General features: G+C 46.5%; 1 protein-coding gene across 1 annotated transcript in view; it reads left to right on the top strand.

Moving 5' to 3' along the window:
- The window catches only part of LOC137366630 (AP-1 complex subunit gamma-1-like), a gene marked incomplete at its 3' end in the record, with an annotated part of 122,334 nt that overhangs the window by 31,429 nt on the left and 66,607 nt on the right, over positions 1 to 24,298 (top strand). The window contains exons 5-7 of the mRNA XM_068028337.1: positions 2,637 to 2,732; positions 17,265 to 17,345; positions 22,850 to 22,948. Of these exons, the coding sequence (XP_067884438.1) occupies positions 2,637 to 2,732; positions 17,265 to 17,345; positions 22,850 to 22,948 (276 nt within the window). The remainder of the gene's footprint in view (positions 1 to 2,636; positions 2,733 to 17,264; positions 17,346 to 22,849; positions 22,949 to 24,298) is intronic.

Genomic DNA, 24,298 nt, shown 5'->3' with positions numbered 1-24,298 from the left:
TCTTCACTCACCCCGCCCTCTTCACTCACCCCGCCCTCTTCACTCACCCCCCCTCTTCACTCACCTCCCCCTCTTCACACCCCCACTTCACTCACACCCCCACTTCACTCACCCCCCCCCCCCCACTTCACTCACCCCCCCCCCACTTCACTCACCACCCCCCCACTTCACTCACCCCCCCACTTCACTCACCCCCCCACTTCACTCACCCCCCCACTTCACTCACCGCCCCACTTCACTCACCCCCCCTACTTCACTCACCCCCCCCACTTCACTCACCCCCCCCACTTCACTCACCCCCCCCACTTCACTCACCATCCCCACTTCACTCACCACCCCCACTTCACTCACCACCCCCTCTTCACTCACCACCCCCTCTTCACTCACCCCCCCTCTTCACTCACCCCCCCCTCTTCACTCACCCCCCCTCTTCACTCACCCCCCCTCTTCACTCACCCCCCCTCTTCACTCACCTCCCCTCTTCACTCACCCCCCCTCTTCACTCACCCCCCCTCTTCACTCACCCCCCCTCTTCACTCACCCCCCCTCTTCACTCACCCCCCCCACTTCACTCACCCCCCCCACTTCACTCACCCCCCCCACTTCACTCACCCCCCCCTCTTCACTCACCCCCCCCTCTTCACTCACCCCCCCCTCTTCACTCACCCCCCCCTCTTCACTCACCCCCCCCCTCTTCACTCACCCCCCCCCCTCTTCACTCACCCCCCCCTCTTCACTCACCCCCCCCCCTCTTCACTCACCCCCCCTCTTCACTCACCCCCCCTCTTCACTCACCCCCCTCTTCACTCACCCCCCCTCTTCACTCACCCCCCCCTCTTCACTCACCCCCCCCTCTTCACTCACCCCCCCCTCTTCACTCACCCCCCCCTCTTCACTCACCCCCTCCTCTTCACTCACCCCCTCCTCTTCACTCACCCCCTCCTCTTCACTCACCCCCTCCTCTTCACTCACCCCCCCCTCTTCACTCACCCCCCCCTCTTCACTCACCCCCCCCTCTTCACTCACCCCCCCCTCTTCACTCACCCCCCCCTCTTCACTCACCCCCCCTCTTCACTCACCCCCCCTCTTCACTCACCCCCCCCTCTTCACTCACCCCCCCCTCTTCACTCACCCCCCCCTCTTCACTCACCCCCCCCTCTTCACTCTCCCCCCCACTCTTCACTCTCCCCCCCCCTTCACTCTCCCCCCCCCTCTTCACTCTCCCCCCCCCTCTTCACTCTCCCCCCCCCTCTTCAATCTCCCCCCCCCTCTTCACTCACCCCCCCTCTTCACTCACCCCCCCCTCTTCACTCACCCCCCCCTCTTCACTCACCCCCCCCTCTTCACTCACCCCCCCCTCTTCACTCACCCCCCCCTCTCTTCACTCACCCCCCCCTCTCTTCACTCACCCCCCCTCTCTTCACTCACCCCCCCCTCTCTTCACTCACCCCCCCTCTCTTCACTCACCCCCCCCCCCTCTTCACTCACCCCCTCTCTCTTCACTCACCCCCCCCTTCTTCACTCACCCCCCCCCCTTCACTCACCACCCCCCCCATGGCCCCTCCTCACTCCCCCCTCCTCTCTTAGTCCACACCTCCTTCGCACTCCCCCCTCCTCACTTCCCCTCACGCCCCCAACCCTCATCCCTTAAGTGCCAGTGGGGCTGCGAGCCCCAAATGTCTATTTGACAAGGTGGGGCATGCACTTCTCAGCCCAAAGTCTGTTTAACCTGCAGGTACGAGCTTTGCGTGATGGTGGAGAGGGGAAGGATGGGGGTTAGGTTACTAAAAGGAGCAGGAACCCCTCCCACAAAACTGGGCCAATGCCCATGCTCCTTAACCCACGCTGAGTGCAGCTGAGGGGCCATTGGCTTGGGCTCAGGGGCAGCTCGGATGGGTCTAATGTGACAATTCCCGGTCTGTAGGGACACTCAGGCACTGGAATTTCAGGCTGATCCATTCCTGGGAGCGCGGGAGAATGGGGGCGGTGCTAGGGGTTGTGCCGGGTACAGCCCCAGCGTCTGAATGGCCAGCTTCAGAATTGGGCTTCAGACTCGAAAGGGAGAACATGTGGAACAAGCAGCCATCAGAGTGAACAGGAAGCATAGATAAACGGCCATTGCTGGCATCAGATTATCCTCAGGTCATTGAAGAGAGGTCAGAGGGGTCAGGGGAGGGGAGGTCAAGGAGACTGGTGGTGGTGGTGGGAGAGGAAGTTGAGGGTCAGGAGAGGAGACTGGAGGAGGAGAGGAGGTCATGGGTTGGGAGAGGAGACCAGGGGTCAGAAGGTGCAGCTGGAGAAGGAGAGGAGACCAGGGGTCAGGATTGGGACAGGGGGTCAGTAGGGGCAGCTGGAGAAGGAGAGAAGGTCAGGAGAGGAGACCAGGGGTCAGGATTGGGACAGGGTGTCAGTTGGGGGCAGCTGGAGAAGGAGAGAAGGTCAGGGTTGGGAGAGGAGGCCAGGGGTTAGAAGAGGCGGCTGGAGGAGAGGAGGTCAGGGGTCAGGAGGGGAGACCAAGGGTCAGGGTTCAGAGGTTTCCATGGCCCCCCACCCCGCCCCCTGCATTTGTCGCTGACATCAAGTTGGAAAGTATACTCCATGGACTGTCATCCAAACCTGTTCCTCTTTCTGGTCAGGTGGTTTCCCAGTTGGTACAGATCCTCCGATCCTTGACAACTGTTGGTTATTCCCCAGAGCATGACGTCTCCAGCATCAGTGACCCCTTCCTACAGGTGAGTACCTCTACATTCCTGTCATTGGGAGGAACTCGCTCACGTCTGCTCAATTCGCAGGTCAACATGAACTCTCTTGAGACTGGTGAAGTACTCTACAACATTCTGCAATCGGGAATGGACTATATACATGATCTGAATAGCATTTGATAGGCTCTGGGTAGGTTTGGGGAGATATGTAGAGTCGCATGGGCTAGTTGAATGTTTAGAATCACAAAATCACAGAATTGTTCCATTGCAGAAGGAGGCCATTCGGCCCATTGCTTCCATACCGACTCTCTGAAAGAATAATTCCCTCAGTTCCATTCCCCCGCCTTCTCCCAGTAACCCTGCACATTCTTCCTTTTCATATAACAGTCTAATTCCCTTGTGAATGTTTCAGTTGAACCTGCCTCCACCACATTCTCAGGCAGCGCATTCCAGACCTTAACCACTCACTGTGTGAAAAACTTTTTCCTCATGTCACTTTTGCTTCTCTTACCAAATACTTTAAATCTGTGCCCTCTCATTCCCGATCCTTTCACGAGTGGGAACAGTTTCTCTCTATCTACTCTGTCCAGAACCCTCATGATTTTGAATACCTCTATCAAATCACCTCTCAGCCTTCTCTTCTCCAAGGAAAACAGTTCTAACTTCTCCAATCTATCTTCAGAACTGAAATTCCTCATCCCTGGAACCATTCTGCTGAATCTTTTCTGTACTCTCTCCAATGCCCTCATGTCTTTCCTCAAGCGCGGTGCCCAGAATTGGACACAATGCTCCAGCTGAGGCCGAACTAGTGTCTTTGTCCTCCTTATCAATTCTAAACCCCTCTAGTGTTTGAATTACCTCCTCTTTCACCATTGCCTGGGTTGCTTCTTCTTCCTTGGTAAAGAGAGATGCAAAGTATTCACTTAATACCTCAGCTATTCCCCCTGCTTCCATGTGTAAATCCCTTTTCTGGTCCCCAATCAGCCCCACTCCTCCTTTTACCACTCTTTAATTATTTACATTTTTATAACGATAGGGTCATACGAACATAGGAATTAGGAGTAGGAGTAGGCCACTCAGCCCCTCGAGCCTGCTCCACCATTCAATAAAATCATGGCTGAACTGATTGTTCAGAAGGACATCTGTTGTCCAAAGCTGGTCTGGCCGACATGTAACCTCAACTCCACATTCCTGTCTACCCCCAATAACCTTTCACCCCCTTGCTTATCAAGAATCTATCTACCTCTGTCTTAAAAATATTCAAAGACTCTGCTTCCACTGCCTTTTGAGGAAGAGAATTCCAAAGATTCATGACCCCCTGAGAGAAAAATTTCTCCTCATCTCTGTCTGAAATGGTTGACGTCTTATTTTTAAACAGTGACCCCTAGTTCAAGAGGAAACATCCTTTCCACATCAATTGTGGAGCGGTTGTGGCATAGTGCGATTGTCACTGGACTAAAATTCCCAGACCATTGGGTATTTCTCTGGGGACATGGGTGCGAATCCCATCACAACTGAAGGTGGAATTTGAATTTAATTAATAAATCTGGAATTAAAAGCTAGTCTAATGATGGCCATGAAACCATTGTCGATTATTGTGAAAACCCATCTGGTTCACTAATGTCCTTTAGAGAAGGAAATCTGCTGTCCTTACCTGGTCTGGCCTATATGTGACTCCAGACCCACAGCAATGTGGTTAACTCTGAAATGGCCTGGCAAGACACGCAGTTGTATCTAACTGCTACATAGATAGAAAAGCAGGAGTAGGCCATTCGGCCCTTCAAGCCTGCTCTGCCATTCAATACGATCACGGCTAATGATCCAAATTCAGTACCCTGTCCCTGCTTTCTCCCCGTATCACTTCAGCCTCAAGAACAATATCTCACTCTTTCTTGAATATATTTAATGATTGCTTTCCATGATAGAGAATTCCACAGGTTCACCACTCTCTGGGTGAAGAAATCTCTCCTCATCTCAGTCCTAACTGCCTTACCCCTTATCCTTAGACTATGACCCCTGGTCCTGGACTCCCCCGCCATCGGGAACATCCTTCCTGTACCGAGTCTGTCCAGTCCTGTTAGAATTTTGTAGGTTTCTATGAGATCCCCTCTCATTCTTCTAAACTCTAGTGAATACAAGCCTAATCGTCCCAATCTCTCTTCATACGTCAGTCCTGCCATCCCAGGAATCAGTCTGGTTAACCTTCGCTGCATTCCCTCCATAGCAAGAACATCCTTCCTCAGATAAGGAGACCAAAACTGTACACAATATTCCAGGTGCGGTCTCACCAAGGCCTTGTATAATTGCCGCAAGACATCCCTGCTCCTGTACTCGAATCCTCTCGCTATGAAGGCCAACATACCATTTGCCTTTTTTACCGCCTGCTGCACCTGAATGCTTACTTTTAGCAACTGGTGCACAAGGACACCCAGATCTCGCTGCACCTCCCCCCCTTTCCCAATCTATCATCATTCAGATAATAATCTGCCTTTCTGTTTTTGCCACCAAAGTAGATAACCTCACATTTATCCACATTATACTGCATCTGCCATGTATTTGCCCACTCACTCAACCTGTCCAAATCACACTGGAGCTTCTCTGCATCCTCTTCACAGCTCACACTCCCACCCAGCTTTGTGTCGTCAGCAAACTTGGATATATTACATTTAATTCCCTCATCTATCATTAATATATATTGTGAATAGCTGGGGTCCGAGCACTGATCCCTGCGGTACCCCACTAGTCACTGCCTGCCAATTGGAAAAAGACCCATTTATTCCTAAAATAAAAACAGGAAATGCTGGAATCACTCAGCAGGTCTGGCAGCATCTGTGGAAAGGGAAGCAGAGTTAACGTTTCGGGTCAGTGACCCGTCAGTGACCCTTCCTACTCTTTGTTTCCTGTCTGCCAACCAGTTCTCTATCCATGTCAGTACCTTACCCCCAATCCCATGTGCTTTAATTTTGCACGCTAATCTCTTATGTGGGACCTTATCGAAAGCCTTCTGAAAGACCAAATACACCACATCCACTGGTTCTCCCTTATCTATTCTACTAGTTACATCCTAAAAAAATTCCAGTAGATTTGTCAAGTATGATTTCCCTTTCGTAAATCCATGTTGATTTTGTCCGATCCTGTCACTGTTTTTCAAGTGCTCTGCTATTACATCAATGGACTATAGCATTTTCCCCACGACCGATGTCAGGCTAACCGGTCTGTAATTCCGTGTTTTCTCTCTACCTCCTTTTTCTAAATAGTGGGGTTACATTATCTACCCTCCAATCTGTTGGAACTGTTCCAGAGTCTATAGAATTTTGAAACATGACCAGCAATGCATCCACTATTTCTAGGGCCACTTCCTTAAGTACTCTGGGATGTAGATTATCGGGCCCTGGGGATTTATCGGCCTTCAAACCCATCAATTTGCCTAACACCATTTCTACGAAGTCAATGAAACCGGACGGAACACCTGTCATCGACCGAAACACCGGAAACAACAACGGCAAACCCAGCCCTGTTGACCCTGCAAAGTCCTCCTTACTAACATTTGGGGGCTTGTGCCAAAGTTGGGAGAGCTGTCCCACAGACTAGTCAAACAACAGCCTGACATAGTCATACTCACAGAATCATACCTTACAGACAATGTCCCAGACACTGCCATCACCATCCCCGGGTATGTCCTGTCCCACCGGCAGTACAGACCCAGCAGAAGTGGTGACACAGTGGTCTACAGTCGGGAGGGAGTTACTCTGGGAGTCCTCAACATCGACTGCGGACCCCATGAAGTCTCATGGCATCAGGTCAAACATGGACAAGGAAACCTCCTACTGATTACCACCTACCGCCCTCCCTCAGCTGATGAATCAGTACTCCTCCATGTTGAACAGCACTTGGAGGAAGCACTGAGGGTGGCAAGGGCACAGAATGTACTCTGGGTGGGGGACTTGAATGTCCATCACAAAGAGTGGCTCAGTAGCACCACTACTGACCGAGTCCCAAAGGACATAGCTGCTAGACTGGGTCTGTGGCAGGTGGTGAGGGAACCAATACGAGGGAAAAACATACTTGACCTCGTCCTCACCAATCTGCCTGCTGCAGATGCTTCTGTCCATGACAGTATTGGTAGGAGTGACCACCGCACAGTCCTTGTGGAGATGAAGTCCCGCCTTCACATTGAGGATACCTTCCATCGTGTTGTGTGGCACTATCACCATGCTAAATGGGATAGATTTCAAACAGATCTAGCAATGCAAAACTGGGCATCCATGCGGCGCTGTGGGCCATCAGCAGCAGCAGAATTGTACTCAACCACAATCTGTAACCTCATGGCCCGGCATATCCTCCACTCTACCATTACCATCAAACCAGGAGACCAACCCTGGTTCAATGAAGAGTGCAGGAGGGCATGCCAGGAGCAGCACCAGGCATACCTCAAAATGAGGTGTCAACCTGGTGAAGCTACAACACAGGACTATCTGCGTGCCAAACTGCATAAGCAGCATGTGATAGACAGAGCTAAGTGATCCCATAACCAACGGATCAGATCTAAGCTCTGCAGTCCTGCCACATCCAGCCGTGAATGGACAATTGAACAACTAACTGGAGGAGGTGGCTCCACAAATATCCCCATCCTCAATGATGGGGGAACCCAGCACATCAGTGCGAAAGATAAGGCTGAAGCATTTGCAACAATCTTCAGCCAGAAGTGCCGAGTTGATGATCCATCTCGGCCTCCTCCTGAAGTCCCCAGCATCACAGATGCCAGACTTCAGCCAGTTCAATTCACTCCGCGTGATATCAAGAAACGACTGAAGGCACTGGTTACTGCAAAGGCTGTGGGCCCTGACAATATTCCGGCAATAGTACTGAAGACCTGTGCTCCAGAACTTGCCGTGCCCCTAGCCAAGCTGTTCCAGTACAGCTACAACACTGGCATCTACCCAGCAATGTGGAAAATTGCCCAGGTATGTCCAGTACACAAAAAGCAATTACCGCCCCATCAGCCTACTCTCAATCATCAGTAAAGTGATGGAAGGTGTCATCAACAGTGCTATCAAGCGGCACTTGCTTAGCAATAACCTGCTCAGTGACGCTCAGTTTGGGTTCCGCCAGGGCCACTCAGCTCCTGACCTCATTACAGCCTTGGTTCAAACATGGACAAAAAAGCTGAACTCAAGAGGTGAGGTGAGAGTGACTGCCCTTGACATCAAGTCAGCATTTGACTGAGTTTGGCATCAAGGAGCCCTAGCAAAACTGGAGTCAATGGGAATCGGGGAAAACTCTCCGCTGGCTGGAGTCATACCTAGCGCAAAGGAAGATGGTTGTGGTTGTTGGAGGTCAATCATCTGAGCTCCAGGACATCACTGGGGATTTCCTCAGGGTAGTGTCCTGGGCCCAACCATCTTCAGCTGCTTCATCAATGACCTTCCTTCAATCATAAGGTCAGAAGTGGGGATGTTCGCTGATGATTGCACAATGTTCAGCACCATTCGTGACTCCTCAGATACTGAAGCAGTCCGTGTAGAAATGCAGCAAGATCTGGACAATATCCAGGCTTGGACTGATAAGTGGCAAGTAACATTCACACCACACAAGTGCCAGGCAATGACCATCTCCAACAAGAGAGAATCTAACCATCTCCCCTTGACATTCAATGGCATTACCATCGCTGAATCCTCCACTATCATTTTCCTGGGGGTTACCATTGACCAGAAACTGAACTGGAGTAGCAATATAAATACCGTGGCTACAAGAGCAGGTCAGAGGCTAGGAATCCTGCGGCGAGTAACTCGCCTCCTGACTCCCCAAAGCCTGTCCACCATCTACAAGACACAAGTCAGGAGTGTGATGGAATACTCTCCACTTGCCTGGATGGGTGCAGCTCCAACAACACTCAAGAAGCTCGACACCATCCAGGACAAAGTAGCCCTCTTGACTGGCACCCCATCCACAATCATTCACTCCCTCCACCACCGACACACAGTGGCAGCAGTGTGTACCATCTACAAGATGCACTGCAGCAATGTACCAAGGCTCCTTAGACAGCACCTTCCAAACCCGCGACCTCTACCAACTAGAAGGACAATGGCAGCAAATACATGGGAACACCACCATCTGCAAGTTCCCCTCCAAGTCACACACTATCCTGACTTGGAACTATATCACCGTTCCTTCACTGTCACTGGGTTAAAATCCTGGAACTCCCTTCCTAACAGCACTGTGGGTGTACCTACCCCACATGGACTGCAGTGATTCCAGAAGGCAGCTCACCACCACCTTCGTAAAGGGCAATTAGGGATGGGCAATAAATGCTGGCCTGGCCAGTGACACCCACATCCCATGAATGAATTTTTTAAAAACCCTGTCAAAACCCCTCAGAATCTTGTGTGTTTCAATCAAGCCACTTAGAGTCATAGAGAGATACAGCACTGAAACAGGCCCTTCGGCCCACCATGTCTGTGCCGACCATCAACCACCCATTTATACTAATCCTACCATTACCTGCCCATTTACCTCCTCTCTCCTCACTATCCCAGGCCCCAAACACTCCTTTCAGGTGAAGCAGCGATTTACTTGTACTTCTTTCAATGTAGTATACTGTATTCGCTGCTCACAGTGTGGTCTCCTCTACATTGGGGAGACCGAGAGCAGACTGGGTGACCGCTTTGCGGAACATCTCCGCTCAGTCCGCAAGCAGGACCCTGAGCTTCCGGTTGCTTGCCATTTCAACACTCCCCCCTGCTCTCATGCTCACATCTCTGTCCTGGGATTGCTGCAGTGTTCCAGTGAACATCAACGCAAGCTCGAGGAACAGCATCTCATTTACCGATTAGGCACACTTCAGCCTGCCGGACTGAACATTGAGTTCAATAATTTCAGAGCATGACAGCCCCCCATTTTACTTTCATTTTTAGTTATTTTTTTCTTCCTTTTTTTTTGCATTTAGTTCATTTCATCTTAGTTTGTTCAGTTTGCTTACCCACTGTTTTTTTTCAGGTTTGCACTTGCTGCTGTTCAATATTCAGTGTATTAACACCTAATCTCTACTAATGCTTTGTCTTTCAACATACCATTAACATATTGTTTGCCTTTGCTCCGTGACCTTTTGGTCAGCTATGTGGCCTGGTCCAATCTCAACCTCCTTTGTTATCTCTTGCCCCACCCCCACCTCACCTACTTATAACCTGTGACTTTTCTAATATTTGTCAGTTCCGAAGAAGGGTCATTGACCCGAAACGTTAACTCTGCTTCTCTTTTCACAGATGCTGCCAGACCTGCTGAGTGGTTCCAGCATTTCTTGTTTTTATTTCAGATTTCCAGCATCCGCAGTATTTTGCTTTTATATTAATCCCATACTCCCTACCACATCCCCACCTTCCCTCAATTCTCCCACCACCAACCTACACTCAGGGCAACTTACAATTTACTTCTTACTCTTCTAAACTCCAGCGGATACAAGCCTAGCCTGTCCAATCCTTTCTCATAAGATAACCCACCCATTCCAGGTATTAGTCTAGTAAACCTTCTCTGAACTGCTTCCAACGCATTTACATCCTTCCTTAAATAGGGAGACCAGTACTGTACACAGTACTCCAGATGTGGTCTCACCAATGCCCTGTATAACTAAATCATAATCTCCCTACTTTTGTATTCAATTCCCCTCACAATAAATGATAACATTCTTTTAGCTTTCCTAATTACTTGATGTACATGCAGACTGTGTGATTCATGTACTAGGACACCCAGATCCATCTGCATCTCAGAGCTCTGCAATCTCTCACCATTTAGATAATATGTTTCTTTTTTATTCTTCCTGCCAAAATGGACAATTTCCCACTTTCCCACTTTCCCACATTATACTCCATTTGCCAGGTCTTTTCTCACTCACTTAACCTATCCATGTCCCTTTGTAGCCTACTTACATCCTCTTCACAACTTACTTTCCTTCCTATCATTATGTCATCAGCAAATTTAGCAACCGTACCTTCGGTCCCTTCATCAAAGTCATTTCTATAAATTGTAAAAAGTTTAGACCCCAGCACTGATTCCTGTGACACACCACTCATTACATCTTGTTAACCAGAAAATGACCCATTTATGCCTACTCTCTGTTTCCTGTTAGCTAGCCAATCTTCTGTCCATGCCAATATGTTACCACCTACACCATGAGCTTTTATTTTCCGCAATAACCTTTGATGTGACACCTTATCAAATGCCTTCTGGAAATCTAAGTACAATATATCCACCGGTTTCCCCTTAATCCACAGCACATGTAACTCCCTCAAAGAACTCCAATAAATTCATTAAACATGATTTACCTTTCACAAAACCATGTTAACTCTGCCTGATTGTCATGAATTTTTCTAAGTGCCCTGCTATAATGTCTTTAATAATAATAATTTCTAACATTTTCTCTAAGACAGATGTTAAGCTAACTGGTCTGTAGTTTCCTGCTTTCTGTCTCCCTTCCTTTTTGAATAAAGGAGTTACATTCGCTATTTTCTAATCAAATGGAACCTTCCCCGAATCTAGGGACTTTTGGAAAATTAAAACTAACGCATCAACTATATCACTCGCCACTTCTTTTAACAACCTAGGATGAAGTCCATCAGGACGCGAGGACTTGTCAGCCCACAGCTCCAACAATTTGTTCAGTACTGTCTGTGCGGAGTTTGCAAGTTCTTCCTGTGACCACGTGGGTTTCCTCCGGGTGCTCCGGTTTCATCCCACAGCCAAAGACATGCAGGTTGATAGGTAAATTGGCCATTGTAAATTGCCCCTCGTATAGGTAGATGGTAGGAGAATTGAGAGAAGGTGGGGATGTGGTAAGGAATATGGGATTAATGTAGGATTAGTATAAATGGGTGGTTGTTGGTCGGCACAGACTCGGTGGGCCGAAGGGCCTGTTTCAGTGCTGTATCTCTCTATGACTCTATGACCACTTCCCTGGTGATTGTAATTTTCTTGAGTTCCTCCCTCCCTTCCATTTCCTGGCTTACAGCTAATACTGGGATGTTACTTGTTTCCTCAATAGTGAAGACCGAAGGAAAATATCTGTTCAATTCATCTGCCGTCTCCTTATTATCCATTATGAATTCTCCAGACTCACTTTCTATAGGGCCAACACTCACTTTGTTAACTGTTTTCTTTTTAAAATATCTATAGAAACCCTTACTATCTGTCTTTATATTTCTAGCTAGCTTTCTCTCGTACTCTAATTTTTCCCTCCTTATTAATCTTTTTGTCATTCTTTGCTGTTGTTTATATTCTGTCCAATTTTCTGACCTGTTTCCCATCTTTGCGCAATTATATACTTTTTCTTTAAGTTTGATTCTATCTTTAACTGTTTTAGTGAACCACGGATGGTGGGTCCCACCCTTGGAATTTTTCTTTCTCATTGAAATGTATCTATTCTGTGTGTTCTGAAATATCCCTTTAAATGTCTGCCACTGCATCTCTATTGACCTATCCCTTTGCCAGTTCACTTCAGCTCGCTCTGCTTTCATGCCCTCATAATTGCTGCTATTTAAGTTTAAAATACTAGTCTTGGACCCACTCTTCTCTCCCTCAAACTGAATGTAAAATTCAATCATATTATGATCGCTGCTGCCTAGAGGCGCCTTCACTAAAAGATCTTGAATTAATCCTATCTTGTTGCACAATACCAGGTCTAGTATAGTCTGCTCTCTGGTTGGCTCCAGCACGTGCTGTTCTAAGATTGATGAGTCTTGGTAGGTTATGGAGAGTTGTGTATATTTGATTTGGTAGGAGTGCAATGAGATAAGAAATAGGAGTATGAGTAGGCCATTCGGCCCCTCGAGCCTGCTCCACCATTAATAAGATCGTGGCTGATCTGATTGTGGCCTTAACTCCACTTCCCTGTCTGCCCACCGCCAACCCAACCATAACCCTTATTGATCAAAGATCTAACTCAGTCTTGTATCTATTCAACGACCGAGCCTCCGCTGCTCTCTGGGGAAGAGAATTCCAAAGATTAACAACCCTCTGAGAGAAGAAATTCCTCCACATTCCGTCTTAAATGGGTGATCCCTTATTCTGAAACTGTGTCCCCGAGTTCTAGATTCCCCAGCATCTACCCTGTCTAGTCCACTCAGGATCTTCTACGTTTCAGTAAGATCATCTCTCATTCTTCTAAACACCAGTGAATATCGGTCCAACCTGCTCAACCTTTCTTCATAAGGCAAACCCCTTCACCCCAGGAATCAGCCCAGTGGACCTTCTCTGAACCACCTCCAATGCAAGTATGTTACTCCTTAAATAATGAGATCAAAACTGTACACAGTACTCTAGGTGCAGTCTCACCAATGCCCTGTACTGTTGTACCAAGACTTCCTTACTTTATAAACTCCATCCCCCGATAATAAAGGCCAACATTCCATTTACTTGCTGTACCTGCATGCTAACTTTTTGTGATTCATGTGCAAGGACATCCAAATCCCTTTGTACCACAGCATTCTGCAGTCTCTCTCCATTTAAAATAATCTACTTTTCTATTCTTCCTACAAAAGTGGACAACCTCACATTTTCCCACATTGTACTCCATCTGCCAATTTTTTGCTCACCCACTTAACCTATCTATATCCCTTTGCAGACTCTGTGTCCTCCTCAAAAACTTGCATTCCTACCAATCTTTGTATCATCAGCAAATTTGGCTACAATACATTAAGTCCCTTGGGATCTAAAATGGGAAGAGTGTTGAATGTTAGGGATATTTGTGTAACGGTTGATTGTGTTCAGATTGGGATGAGATGGGAATGTTTATGGATGTCGGGCAGATGTGTATACAGTTTGATTGTGTTTGCACTGGGATGAGATGGGAATGTTTATGGATGTTGGGCAGATGTGTATACAGTTTGATTGTGTTTGCACTGGGATGAGATGGGAAGGGTTTTGGATGTTGGGGAGAATTGTGTATGGATTGATTGTGTTCGGACTGAGATGAGATGGGAAGGTTTATGGATGTTGGGGAGTGTTGTATATGGGTTGATTGTGTTCGGACTGAGATGAGATGGGAAGGTTTATGAATGTTGGGGAGAGTTGTGTATGGATTGATTGTATTTGGACTGGGATGAGATGGGAAGGTTTATGGATGTTGGGGAGAGTTGTATATGTGTTGATTGTGTTCGGACTGGGAAGAGATGGGAAGGTTTATGAATGTTGGGGAGAGTTGTATATGTGTTGATTGTGTTCGGACTGGGAAGAGATGGGAAGGTTTATGAATGTTGGGGAGAGTTGTATATGTGTTGATTGTGTTCGGACTGGGAAGAGATGGGAAGGTTTATGAATGTTGGGGAGAGTTGTATATGTGTTGATTGTGTTTGGACTGGGATGAGATGGGAAGGTTTATGAATGTTGGGGAGAGTTGTATATGGGTTGATTGTGTTTGGACTGGGGTGAGATGGGAAGGTTTATGAATGTTGGGGAGAGTTGTATATGGGTTGATTGTGTTTGGACTGGGATGAGATGGGAAGGTTTATGGATGTTGGGGAGAGTTGTTTATGGGTTGATTGTGTTTGGACTGGGGTGAGATGGGAAGGTTTATGAATGTTGGGGAGAGTTGTATATGGGGTGATTGTGTTTGGACTGGGATGAGATGGGAAGGTTTATGGATGTTGGGGAGAGTTGTATATGGGTTGATTGTGTTTGGACTGGGATGAGATGGGAAGGTTTATGAATGTTGGGGAGAGTTGTATATGGGTTGATTGTGTTCGGACTGGGATGAGATGGGAAGGTTTATGGATGTTGGGGAGAGTTGTATATGGGTTGATTGTGTTTGGACTGGGATGAGATGGGAAGGTTTATGGATGTTGGGGAGAGTTGTATATGGGTTGATTCTGCTCAGAATGGGAAGAGATGGGAAGGTTTATGGATGTTGGGGAGAGTTGTATATGGGTTGATTGTGTGTGGACTGGGATGAGATGGGAAGGTTTATGGATGTTGGGGAGAGTTGTATATGGGTTGATTCTGCTCAGAATGGGAAGAGATGGGAAGGTTTATGGATGTTGGGGAGAGTTGTATATGGGTTGATTGTGTTTGGACTGGGATGAGATGGGAAGGTTTATGGATGTTTGGGAGAGTTGTATATGGATTGATTGTGTTCGGACTGGGATGAGATGGGAAGGTTTATGGATGTTGGGGAGAGTTGTATATGGGTTGATTCTGCTCAGAATGGCTAGAGATGGGAAGGTTTATGGATGTTGGGGAGAGTTGTATATGTGTTGATTGTGTTTGGACTGGGATGAGATGGGAAGGTTTATGAATGTTGGGGAGAGTTGTATATGGGTTGATTGTGTTTGGACTGGGGTGAGATGGGAAGGTTTATGAATGTTGGGGAGAGTTGTATATGGGTTGATTGTGTTTGGACTGGGATGAGATGGGAAGGTTTATGGATGTTGGGGAGAGTTGTTTATGGGTTGATTGTGTTTGGACTGGGGTGAGATGGGAAGGTTTATGAATGTTGGGGAGAGTTGTATATGGGGTGATTGTGTTTGGACTGGGATGAGATGGGAAGGTTTACGGATGTTGGGGAGAGTTGTATATGGGTTGATTGTGTTTGGACTGGGATGAGATGGGAAGGTTTATGAATGTTGGGGAGAGTTGTATATGGGTTGATTGTGTTTGGACTGGGATGAGATGGGAAGGTTTATGGATGTTGGGGAGAGTTGTATATGGGTTGATTGTGTTCGGACTGGGAAGAGATGGGAAGGTTTATGGATGTTGGGGAGAGTTGTATATGGGTTGATTCTGCTCAGAATGGGAAGAGATGGGAAGGTTTATGGATGTTGGGGAGAGTTGTATATGGGTTGATTGTGTGTGGACTGGGATGAGATGGGAAGGTTTATGGATGTTGGGGAGAGTTGTATATGGGTTGATTCTGCTCAGAATGGGAAGAGATGGGAAGGTTTATGGATGTTGGGGAGAGTTGTATATGGGTTGATTGTGTGTGGACTGGGATGAGATGGGAAGGTTTATGGATGTTGGGGAGAGTTGTATATGGGTTGATTCTGCTCAGAATGGGAAGAGATGGGAAGGTTTATGGATGTTGGGGAGAGTTGTATATGGGTTGATTGTGTTTGGACTGGGATGAGATGGGAAGGTTTATGGCTGTTTGGGAGAGTTGTATATGGATTGATTGTGTTCGGACTGGGATGAGATGGGAAGGTTTATGGATGTTGGGGAGAGTTGTATATGGGTTGATTCTGCTCAGAATGGCTAGAGATGGGAAGGTTTATGGATGTTCGGGAAAGTTGTATATGGGTTGATTGTGTTCAGACTGGGATGAGATGGGAAGGTTTATGGATGTTGGGGAGAGTTGTATATGGATTGATTGTGTTCGGACTGGGATGAGATGGGAAGGTTTATGGATGTTTGGGAGAGTTGTATATGGATTGATTGTGTTTGGACTGGGATGAGATGGGAAGGTTTATGGATGTTGGGCAGATGTGTATACAGTTTGATTGTGTTTGCACTGGGATGAGATGGGAATGTTTATGGATGTTGGGCAGATGTGTATACAGTTTGATTGTGTTTGCACTGGGATGAGATGGGAAGGTTTATGGATGTTGGGGAGAGTTGTATATGGATTGATTGTGTTCGGACTGGGATGAGATGGGAAGGTTTATGGATGTTTGGGAGAGTTGTATATGGATTGATTGTGTTTGGACTGGGATGAGATGGGAAGGTTTATGGATGTTGGGCAGATGTGTATACAGTTTGATTGTGTTTGCACTGGGATGAGATGGGAAGGTTTATGGATGTTGGGGAGAGTTGTATATGGGTTGATTCTGCTCAGAATGGGAAGAGATGGGAAGGTTTATGGATGTTGGGGAGAGTTGTATATGGGTTGATTGTGTTTGGACTGGGATGAGATGGGAAGGTTTATGGATGTTTGGGAGAGTTGTATATGGATTGATTGTGTTCGGACTGGGATGAGATGGGAAGGTTTATGGATGTTGGGGAGAGTTGTATATGGGTTGATTCTGCTCAGAATGGCTAGAGATGGGAAGGTTTATGGATGTTGGGGAGAGTTGTATATGGATTGATTGTGTTCGGACTGGGATGAGATGGGAAGGTTTATGGATGTTTGGGAGAGTTGTATATGGATTGATTGTGTTCGGACTGGGATGAGATGGGAAGGTTTATGGATGTTGGGGAGAGTTGTATATGTGTTGATTGTGTTCGGACTGGGAAGAGATGGGAAGGTTTATGAATGTTGGGGAGAGTTGTTTATGGGTTGATTGTGTTTGGACTGGGGTGAGATGGGAAGGTTTATGAATGTTGGGGAGGGTTGTATATGGGTTGATTGTGTTCGGACTGAGATGAGATGGGAAGGTTCATGAATGTTGGGGAGAGTTGTATATGGGTTGATTGTGTTCGGACTGAGATGAGATGGGAAGGTTCATGGATGTTGGGGAGAGTTGTATATGGGTTGATTGTGCTAAAACTGGGATAAGAACCATTGGTTTTCTCCCCTTCACCAGTTATTGAAATACCCAGACACACGTGATTGGCTTTATGATGTCATTTGCTCTCCATTCGTAGGTGCGGATATTGCGACTGTTGAGGATTCTGGGCCGGAATGATGACGAAGCCAGTGAGGCTATGAATGATGTACTAGCCCAGGTTAGTGAGAACCCTCTGTCTTTTCCCAGCCTGCTCATTGAGACATCCCTTTCCATTAGCTCAGACTTGAACTGCCCGTGTGATTACCTCTGTCTGACTTGTGGCTTCTTCACAAACAGCTTCCTGCCTCTCTCAGCAGGGCGGCTCTGATGAAGCCAGGGTGGAGGGTAAATCCCTCATGGTTCGGAGTTTCCTCGACCAGCTGTGGATCTGTCACTCTCTCACTCTGGCCTCAGTGTCAGAGGGCAAGATTTCGTGGCTCACTCCAGAGACTGGAACACAGTTTCCAGACTGAAGCATTGTTTGAGAATGGAGGATATGTCTATCTGAGGATAGAGACACTTGCCTTGCTATAGTGTCTTTGGATGCCTCAGGAGATGCCTCTGATTTTCACAACCAAGCAAGTACTTTTTGAAGTTTAGTTACTCTTGTAACGTTGGAAACTTCTCAAGTGCAATAGGGGTGTGCAATAAATGCTGGCCTAGCCAGCGATGCCTACATCCTATGAACGAATAAAAAAAATACTTGGCAGCTGTTTTCTGCACAACTAGATCCCACAAACAATAATGTGATATTAAGAAGAACTGAAGAGCAGAAGAACTAAGAACAGGAATAGACCATTCGTCCCCTCAAGATTGCTCCGCCATTCAGTAAGGTCATAGCTGATCTGATTGTGGCCTTAACTGCACTTTCCAGTCTGCCCTCCATAACCCTCGACTCCCTTGTTGATCACAAATCTAACTCAGTCTTGAATATATTGACTGACCGAGTCTCCACTGCTCTCTGGGGAAGAGAATTCCAAAGATTAACATCCCTCTGAGAGAAGAAATTCCTCCTCATTCCGTCTTAAATGGGTGATCCCTTATTCTGAAACTGTGCCCCCAAGTTCCCAATTCCCCCACGGGGGGAAAACATCCTCTCAACATCGACCCGGTCAAACCCCCTCGGAATCTGATATGTTCCAGTAAGATCACCTCCCATTCTTCTAAACTCCATTGAGTACAGACCCAACCTGTTTAACCTTTCCTCACAAGAGAAACCCCTTCATCCCTTTAAAAATGGATTCCAGCATTTTACCAATAGCAGATGTTAGGCTAACTGGCCTATAGTTTCCTGCTTACTGTCTCCCTCCTCTCTGAACAGAGGGGTTACTTTTCTGATTTTCCAATCCACTGGGACCTTTCCAGAATCTAGGGAATATTGGAAGATTACAGCCAATGCATCCCCTATCTCTGCAGCCACTTCCTTTAATCCCCTAGGATGCAGGCAATCAGTTTTAGGGAACTTGTCAGTCTTTCGTCCCATTAGTTTTCCAGGTACTTTTTCTCTAGCGATCGTGATAGTTTGAAGATTTTTTTAGTTTCAAAAAATATCAAAACAGACTGTAAAAGTTTCTACAAATGCGTAAAAAGGAAATGTTTGGCAAAGACAAATGTGGGTCCATTACAGGCAGAATCAGGAGAATTTATAACGGGGAATAGAGAAATGGCAGAGAAGCTAAACGTGTTGCTTCCAATTTCCACCCTTCTCTCACCTTTACATGGTCCATCTCTGACACTTCCCTTCCCTTCCTCGACTTCTCTGTCTCCATCTCTGGGGATAGGTTGTCTACTAATATCCATTATAAGCCCACTGACTCCCACAGCTATCTCGACTACACTTCTTCACACCCTACCTCCTGTAAAGACTCCATTCCATTCTCCCAGTTTCTCCGTCTCCAACACATCTGCTCTGATGATGCTACCTTCCATGACGGTGCTTCTGATATGACCTCCTTTTTCCTCAACCGAGGATTTCCCCCCACTGTGGTTGACAGGGCCCTCAACCGTGTCCGACCCATTCCCCGCACCTCTACCCTCACCCCTTCCCCTCTCTCCCAAAACCGTGACAGGGTTCTCCTTGTCCTCACTTTTCACCCCATCAGCCTCCATATCCAAAGGATCATCCTCCGCCATTTTCGCCACCTCCAGCGTGATGCCACTACCAGTCGCATCTTCCCCTCCCTTCCCCTGTCAGCATTCTGAAGGGATCGTTCCCTCCGCGACACCCTGGTCCACTCCTCCATTACTCCCACCACCTCGTCCACGTCCCAGGGCACCTTCCCTTCCAATCGCAGGAGGTGTAATACCTGCCCATTTACCTCCTCTCTCCTCACTATCCCAGGCCCCAAACACTCCTTTCAGGTGAAGCAGCGATTTACTTGTACTTCTTTCAATGTAGTATACTGTATTCGCTGCTCACAGTGTGGTCTCCTCTACATTGGGGAGACTAAGCGCAGACTGGGTGACCGCTTTGCGGAACATCTCCGCTCAGTCCGCAAGCAGGACCCTGAGCTTCCGGTTGCTTGCCATTTCAACACTCCCCCCTGCTCTCATGCTCACATCTCTGTCCTGGGATTGCTGCAGTGTTCCAGTGAACATCAACGCAAGCTCGAGGAACAGCATCTCATTTACCAATTAGGCACACTACAGCCTGCCGGACTGAACATTGAGTTCAATAATTTCAGAGCATGACAGCCCCCCCATTTTACTTTCATTTTTAGTTATTTTGTCTTCCTTTTTTTTAACATTATTTTTTACATTTTTTACAATCTTTTTTTTGCATTTATTTCATTTCTTCTTTGTTTGTTCAGTTTGCTTACCCACTTTTTTTTCAGGTTTGCACTTGCTGCTGTTCAATATTCAGTGTATTAACACCTAATCTGTACTAATGCTTTGTCTTTCAACACACCATTAACATATTGTTTGCCTTTGCTCCGTGACCTTTTGGTCAGCTATGTGGCCTTGTCCAATCTACACCTTCTCCTTTGTTATCTCTTGCCCCACCCCCATCTCACTAGCTTATAATCTGTGACTTTTCTAATATTTGTCAGTTCCGAAGAAGGGTCACTGACCCGAAACGTTAACTCTGCTTCTCTTTCCACAGATGCTGCCAGACCTGCTGAGTGATTCCAGCATTTCTTGTTTTTATTATAGCTAAATGATTACTTTGTGTCTGTCTTCACTGAGGAAGATACAAGAAATCTCCCAGAATTAGAGATCCAAGGGACTTGGGAGAATGAAGAATTGAAGGAAATTAGTATTAGTAAGAAGGCTGTATTGGAGAAATTAATGGGGCTGAAGGTTGATAAGTCCCCAGGAACTGATATTCTACATCCCAGAGTGTTGAAAGAGGTAGCTATGGAGATAGTGGATGCATTGGTGATCATCTTCCAAAATTCTATAGATTCTGGAGCGGTTCCTGCAGATTGGAAGGTAGTAAATGTCACCCCACTATTTAAGAAGGGAGGGAGAGAGAAAACAGGGAATTACAGACTTGTTAGTCTTACATCAGTTATTGGGTAAATGCTAGAATCGATTCTAAAGGATGTGATAAATGGACACTTGGATAATAATGATCTGATTGGACAGAGTCAACATGGATTTATGAATGGGAAATCATGTTTGACGAACCTGTTGGAGTTTTTTTGAGGATGTTACTAACAGAATTGATAAAGGGGAGTTGGTGGATGTGGTATACTTGGATTTTATTTATTTATTTAGAGATACAGCACTGAAACAGGCCCTTCAGCCCATGGAGTCTGTGCCGCCCAACAACCACCCATTTATACTAACCCTACAGTAATCCCATATTCCCTACCATCTACCTGCACGAGGAGAAATTTACAACGGCCAATTTACCTATCACCTGCAAGTCTTTGGCTGTGGAGGAAACCGGAGCACCCGGCGAAAACCCACGCAGACACAGGGAGAACTTGCAAACTCCGCACAGGCAGTACCCAGAATCTAACCCGGGTCCCTGGAGCTGTGAGGCTGCGGTGCTAACCAGTGCGCCACTGTGCCACCCTATAGAAGGCTTTTGATAAAGTCCCCCACACGAGGTTGGTTAGCAAATTTAAAGCACATGGGATAGGAGGTAATATACTGGCATGGATTAAGGATTGGTTAACAGGCAGAAACAGAGAGTAGGAATAAACGGGTCAGCGTTGACAGGTTGTGACTAGTGGGATACCACCGGGATCAGTACTTGGGCCCTAGCTGTTCGCAACATATATCAATGATTTGGATGTGGGATCCAAATGTAGTATTTCCAAGTTCGCGGATGACACAAAACTAGGTGGGAATGTGTGTTGTGAGGAAGATGCAAAGCAGCTTCAAGGGGATTTGCACAGACTTAGTGAGTGGGCAAGAACGTGGCAGATAGAATATAATGTGGAAAAATGTGAGGCTGTCCACTTTGGTAGGAGGAATAGATGTGCAGAGTATTTCTTAAATGGTAAGAGATTAGAAAGTGTAGATGTACAAAGGGACCTGTGTGTCCTTGTCAATAAGTCACTGAAAGCTAACATGCAGGTGCAGCAAGCAATTAAGAAGGCTAATGGTATGTTAGCCTTTCTTGCAAGAGGATTTGAGTACAGGAGTAGTGAAGTCTTGTTTCAGTTGTATAGAACTTTGGTTAGACTGCACCTGGAGTACTGTGTGCAGTTTTTGTTCCCCTTACCTTAGGAAGGATATTATTGCCATAGAGGGAGTGCAACGAAGGTTCATCAGACTTGTTCCCAGGATGGCGGGACTGTCCTATGAAGAGAGATTGGGGAAACTGGGCCTGTATTCTCTAGAGTTTCGAAGAATGAGAGGTGATCTCATTGAAACCTACAAAATACTTAAAGGGATAGACAGGGTCGATGCAGGTAAGATGTTTCCCCTGGTTGGGGAGTCTAGAACCAGGGGACACAATTTCAAAATAAGGGGGAAGCCACTTCGGGCTGAGATGAGGAGAAATTTCTTTACTCAGAGGGTTGTGAATCTTTGGAATTCTCTACCCCAGAGGGCTGTGGAAGCTCAGTCATTGAGTGTGTTTAAAGCAGAGATTGACAGATTTCTAAATACAGTTGACAGAAGGGGATATGGGAATAGTGTGGGAAAAAGGCATTGAAGTGGATGATCAAACATGATGGTGTTGAATAGCGGGGCAGGCTCGATGGGCTGACTGGCCTACTCCTCTTCCTATGTTCCTATGTACGTTCCTCCCTCCCTTTTGCCTCTTGAATTTCTACTATTTTTGTGTCTTCTGCTATGAAGGCGGATACAAAATAAACTTGATGAAAGTCTCAACTACTTTCTTGTTTCCCATTATTAATCTGTTTTTGCTGTGCCTTCAGCTGCCTGGGCCCTGAGCTCAGGAATTTCCTCCCTAAATCTCTCCGCCTCTCTCTCTCCAATTTAAAACCTTTGTCTTTGACCAAACTTTTAGTTATCTAACCTAATCTCTCCTTACATGGTTTGGAGTTATCAACAGAGGTGTCTTGGGGACATTTTACCACATTAAATGTATAATTGGGACTTGTTGCTAGGTAATTCTACATTGATTTCTTTGTGGCTTGTCCATTCCCTCAACATGGCTAGACTCGCAGGCAAGCTTCTTATCCAGACAGTGAGACTCTCTCTTTGAACAGCTAAATACATCACTTCTGACCATTCTGATCCTGCACTTTCCCACTCTAGGTAGCCACGAACACGGAAACAAGCAAGAACGCAGGCAACGCAATTCTGTACGAGACAGTTCTGACCATAATGGACATCAAGTCCGAGAGTGGATTACGTGTAAGAAGCCCAGTCATCCAACTACTTTCCATAGAATTTCCATATAATTACCATAGAATTCCATGGAATTACATAGAAATCCCTGAGAATAACGCGGAACTTCCATAAAATTTCCATAGACTAAAATAACATTTATGTAGAATTTCCATAGAATTAAATTGAATTTCCATAGAATAACATACAATTTACATAGAATTTTTGTGGTGACAGATTTTACATAGAATGACATAAAATTACATATAATTTATGGGAATTTTCATAGAAATCCACAACATTTTTATTAAGTTAAACAGAATTTTCAGAATTTCATAGAATGTAGAATTACATGGAATTTACAAAGAACAAAGAAAATTACAGCACAGGAACAGGCCCTTCGGCCCTCCAAGCCTGCGCCGATCCAGATCCTCTCTCTAAACATGTCGCCTATTTTCTAAGGTTCTGTATCTCTTTGCTTCCTGCCCATTCATGTATCTATCTAGATACATCTTAAAAGACGCTATTGTGCCCGCGTCTACCACCTCCGCTGGCAACGCGTTCCAGGCACCCACCACCCTCTGCATAAAGAACTTTCCACGCATATCCCCCCTAAACTTTTCCCCTCTCACTTTGAACTCGTGACCCCGAGTAATTGAATCCCCCACTCTGGGGAAAAAGCTTCTTGCTATCCACCCTGTCTATACCTCTCATGATTTTGTACACCTCAATCAGGTCCCCCCTCAACCTCCGTCTTTCTAATGAAAATAATCCTAATCTACTCAACCTCTCTTCATAGCTAGCGCCCTCCATACCAGGCAACATCCTGGTGAACCTCCTCTGCACCCTCTCCAAAGCATCTACATCCTTTTGGTAATGTGGCGACCAGAACTGCACGCAGTATTCCAAATGTGGCCGAACCAAAGTCCTGTACAACTGTAACATGACCTGCCAACTCTTGTACTCAATACCCCGTCCGATGAAGGAAAGCATGCCGTATGCCTTCTTGACCACTCTATTGACCTGCGTTGCTACCTTCAGGGAACAATGGACCTGAACACCCAAATCTCTCTGTACATCAATTTTCCCCAGGACTTTTCCATTTACTGTATAGTTCACTCTTGAATTGGATCTTCCAAAATGCATAACCTCGCATTTGCCCGGATTGAACTCCATCTGCCATTTCTCTGCCCAACTCTCCAATCTATCTATATTCTGCTGTATTCTCTGACAGTCCCCTTTACTATCTGCTACTCCACCAATCTTAGTGTCGTCTGCAAACTTGCTAATCAGACCACCTATACTTTCCTCCAAATCATTTATGTATATCACAAACAACAGTGGTCCCAGCACAGATCTCTGTGGAACACCACTGGT

Source organism: Heterodontus francisci, unplaced genomic scaffold (genome assembly GCF_036365525.1).
Source record: "Heterodontus francisci isolate sHetFra1 unplaced genomic scaffold, sHetFra1.hap1 HAP1_SCAFFOLD_1185, whole genome shotgun sequence".
NCBI lineage: Eukaryota > Metazoa > Chordata > Chondrichthyes > Heterodontiformes > Heterodontidae > Heterodontus > Heterodontus francisci.
This window is presented reverse-complemented; position numbering and strand designations above follow the sequence as displayed.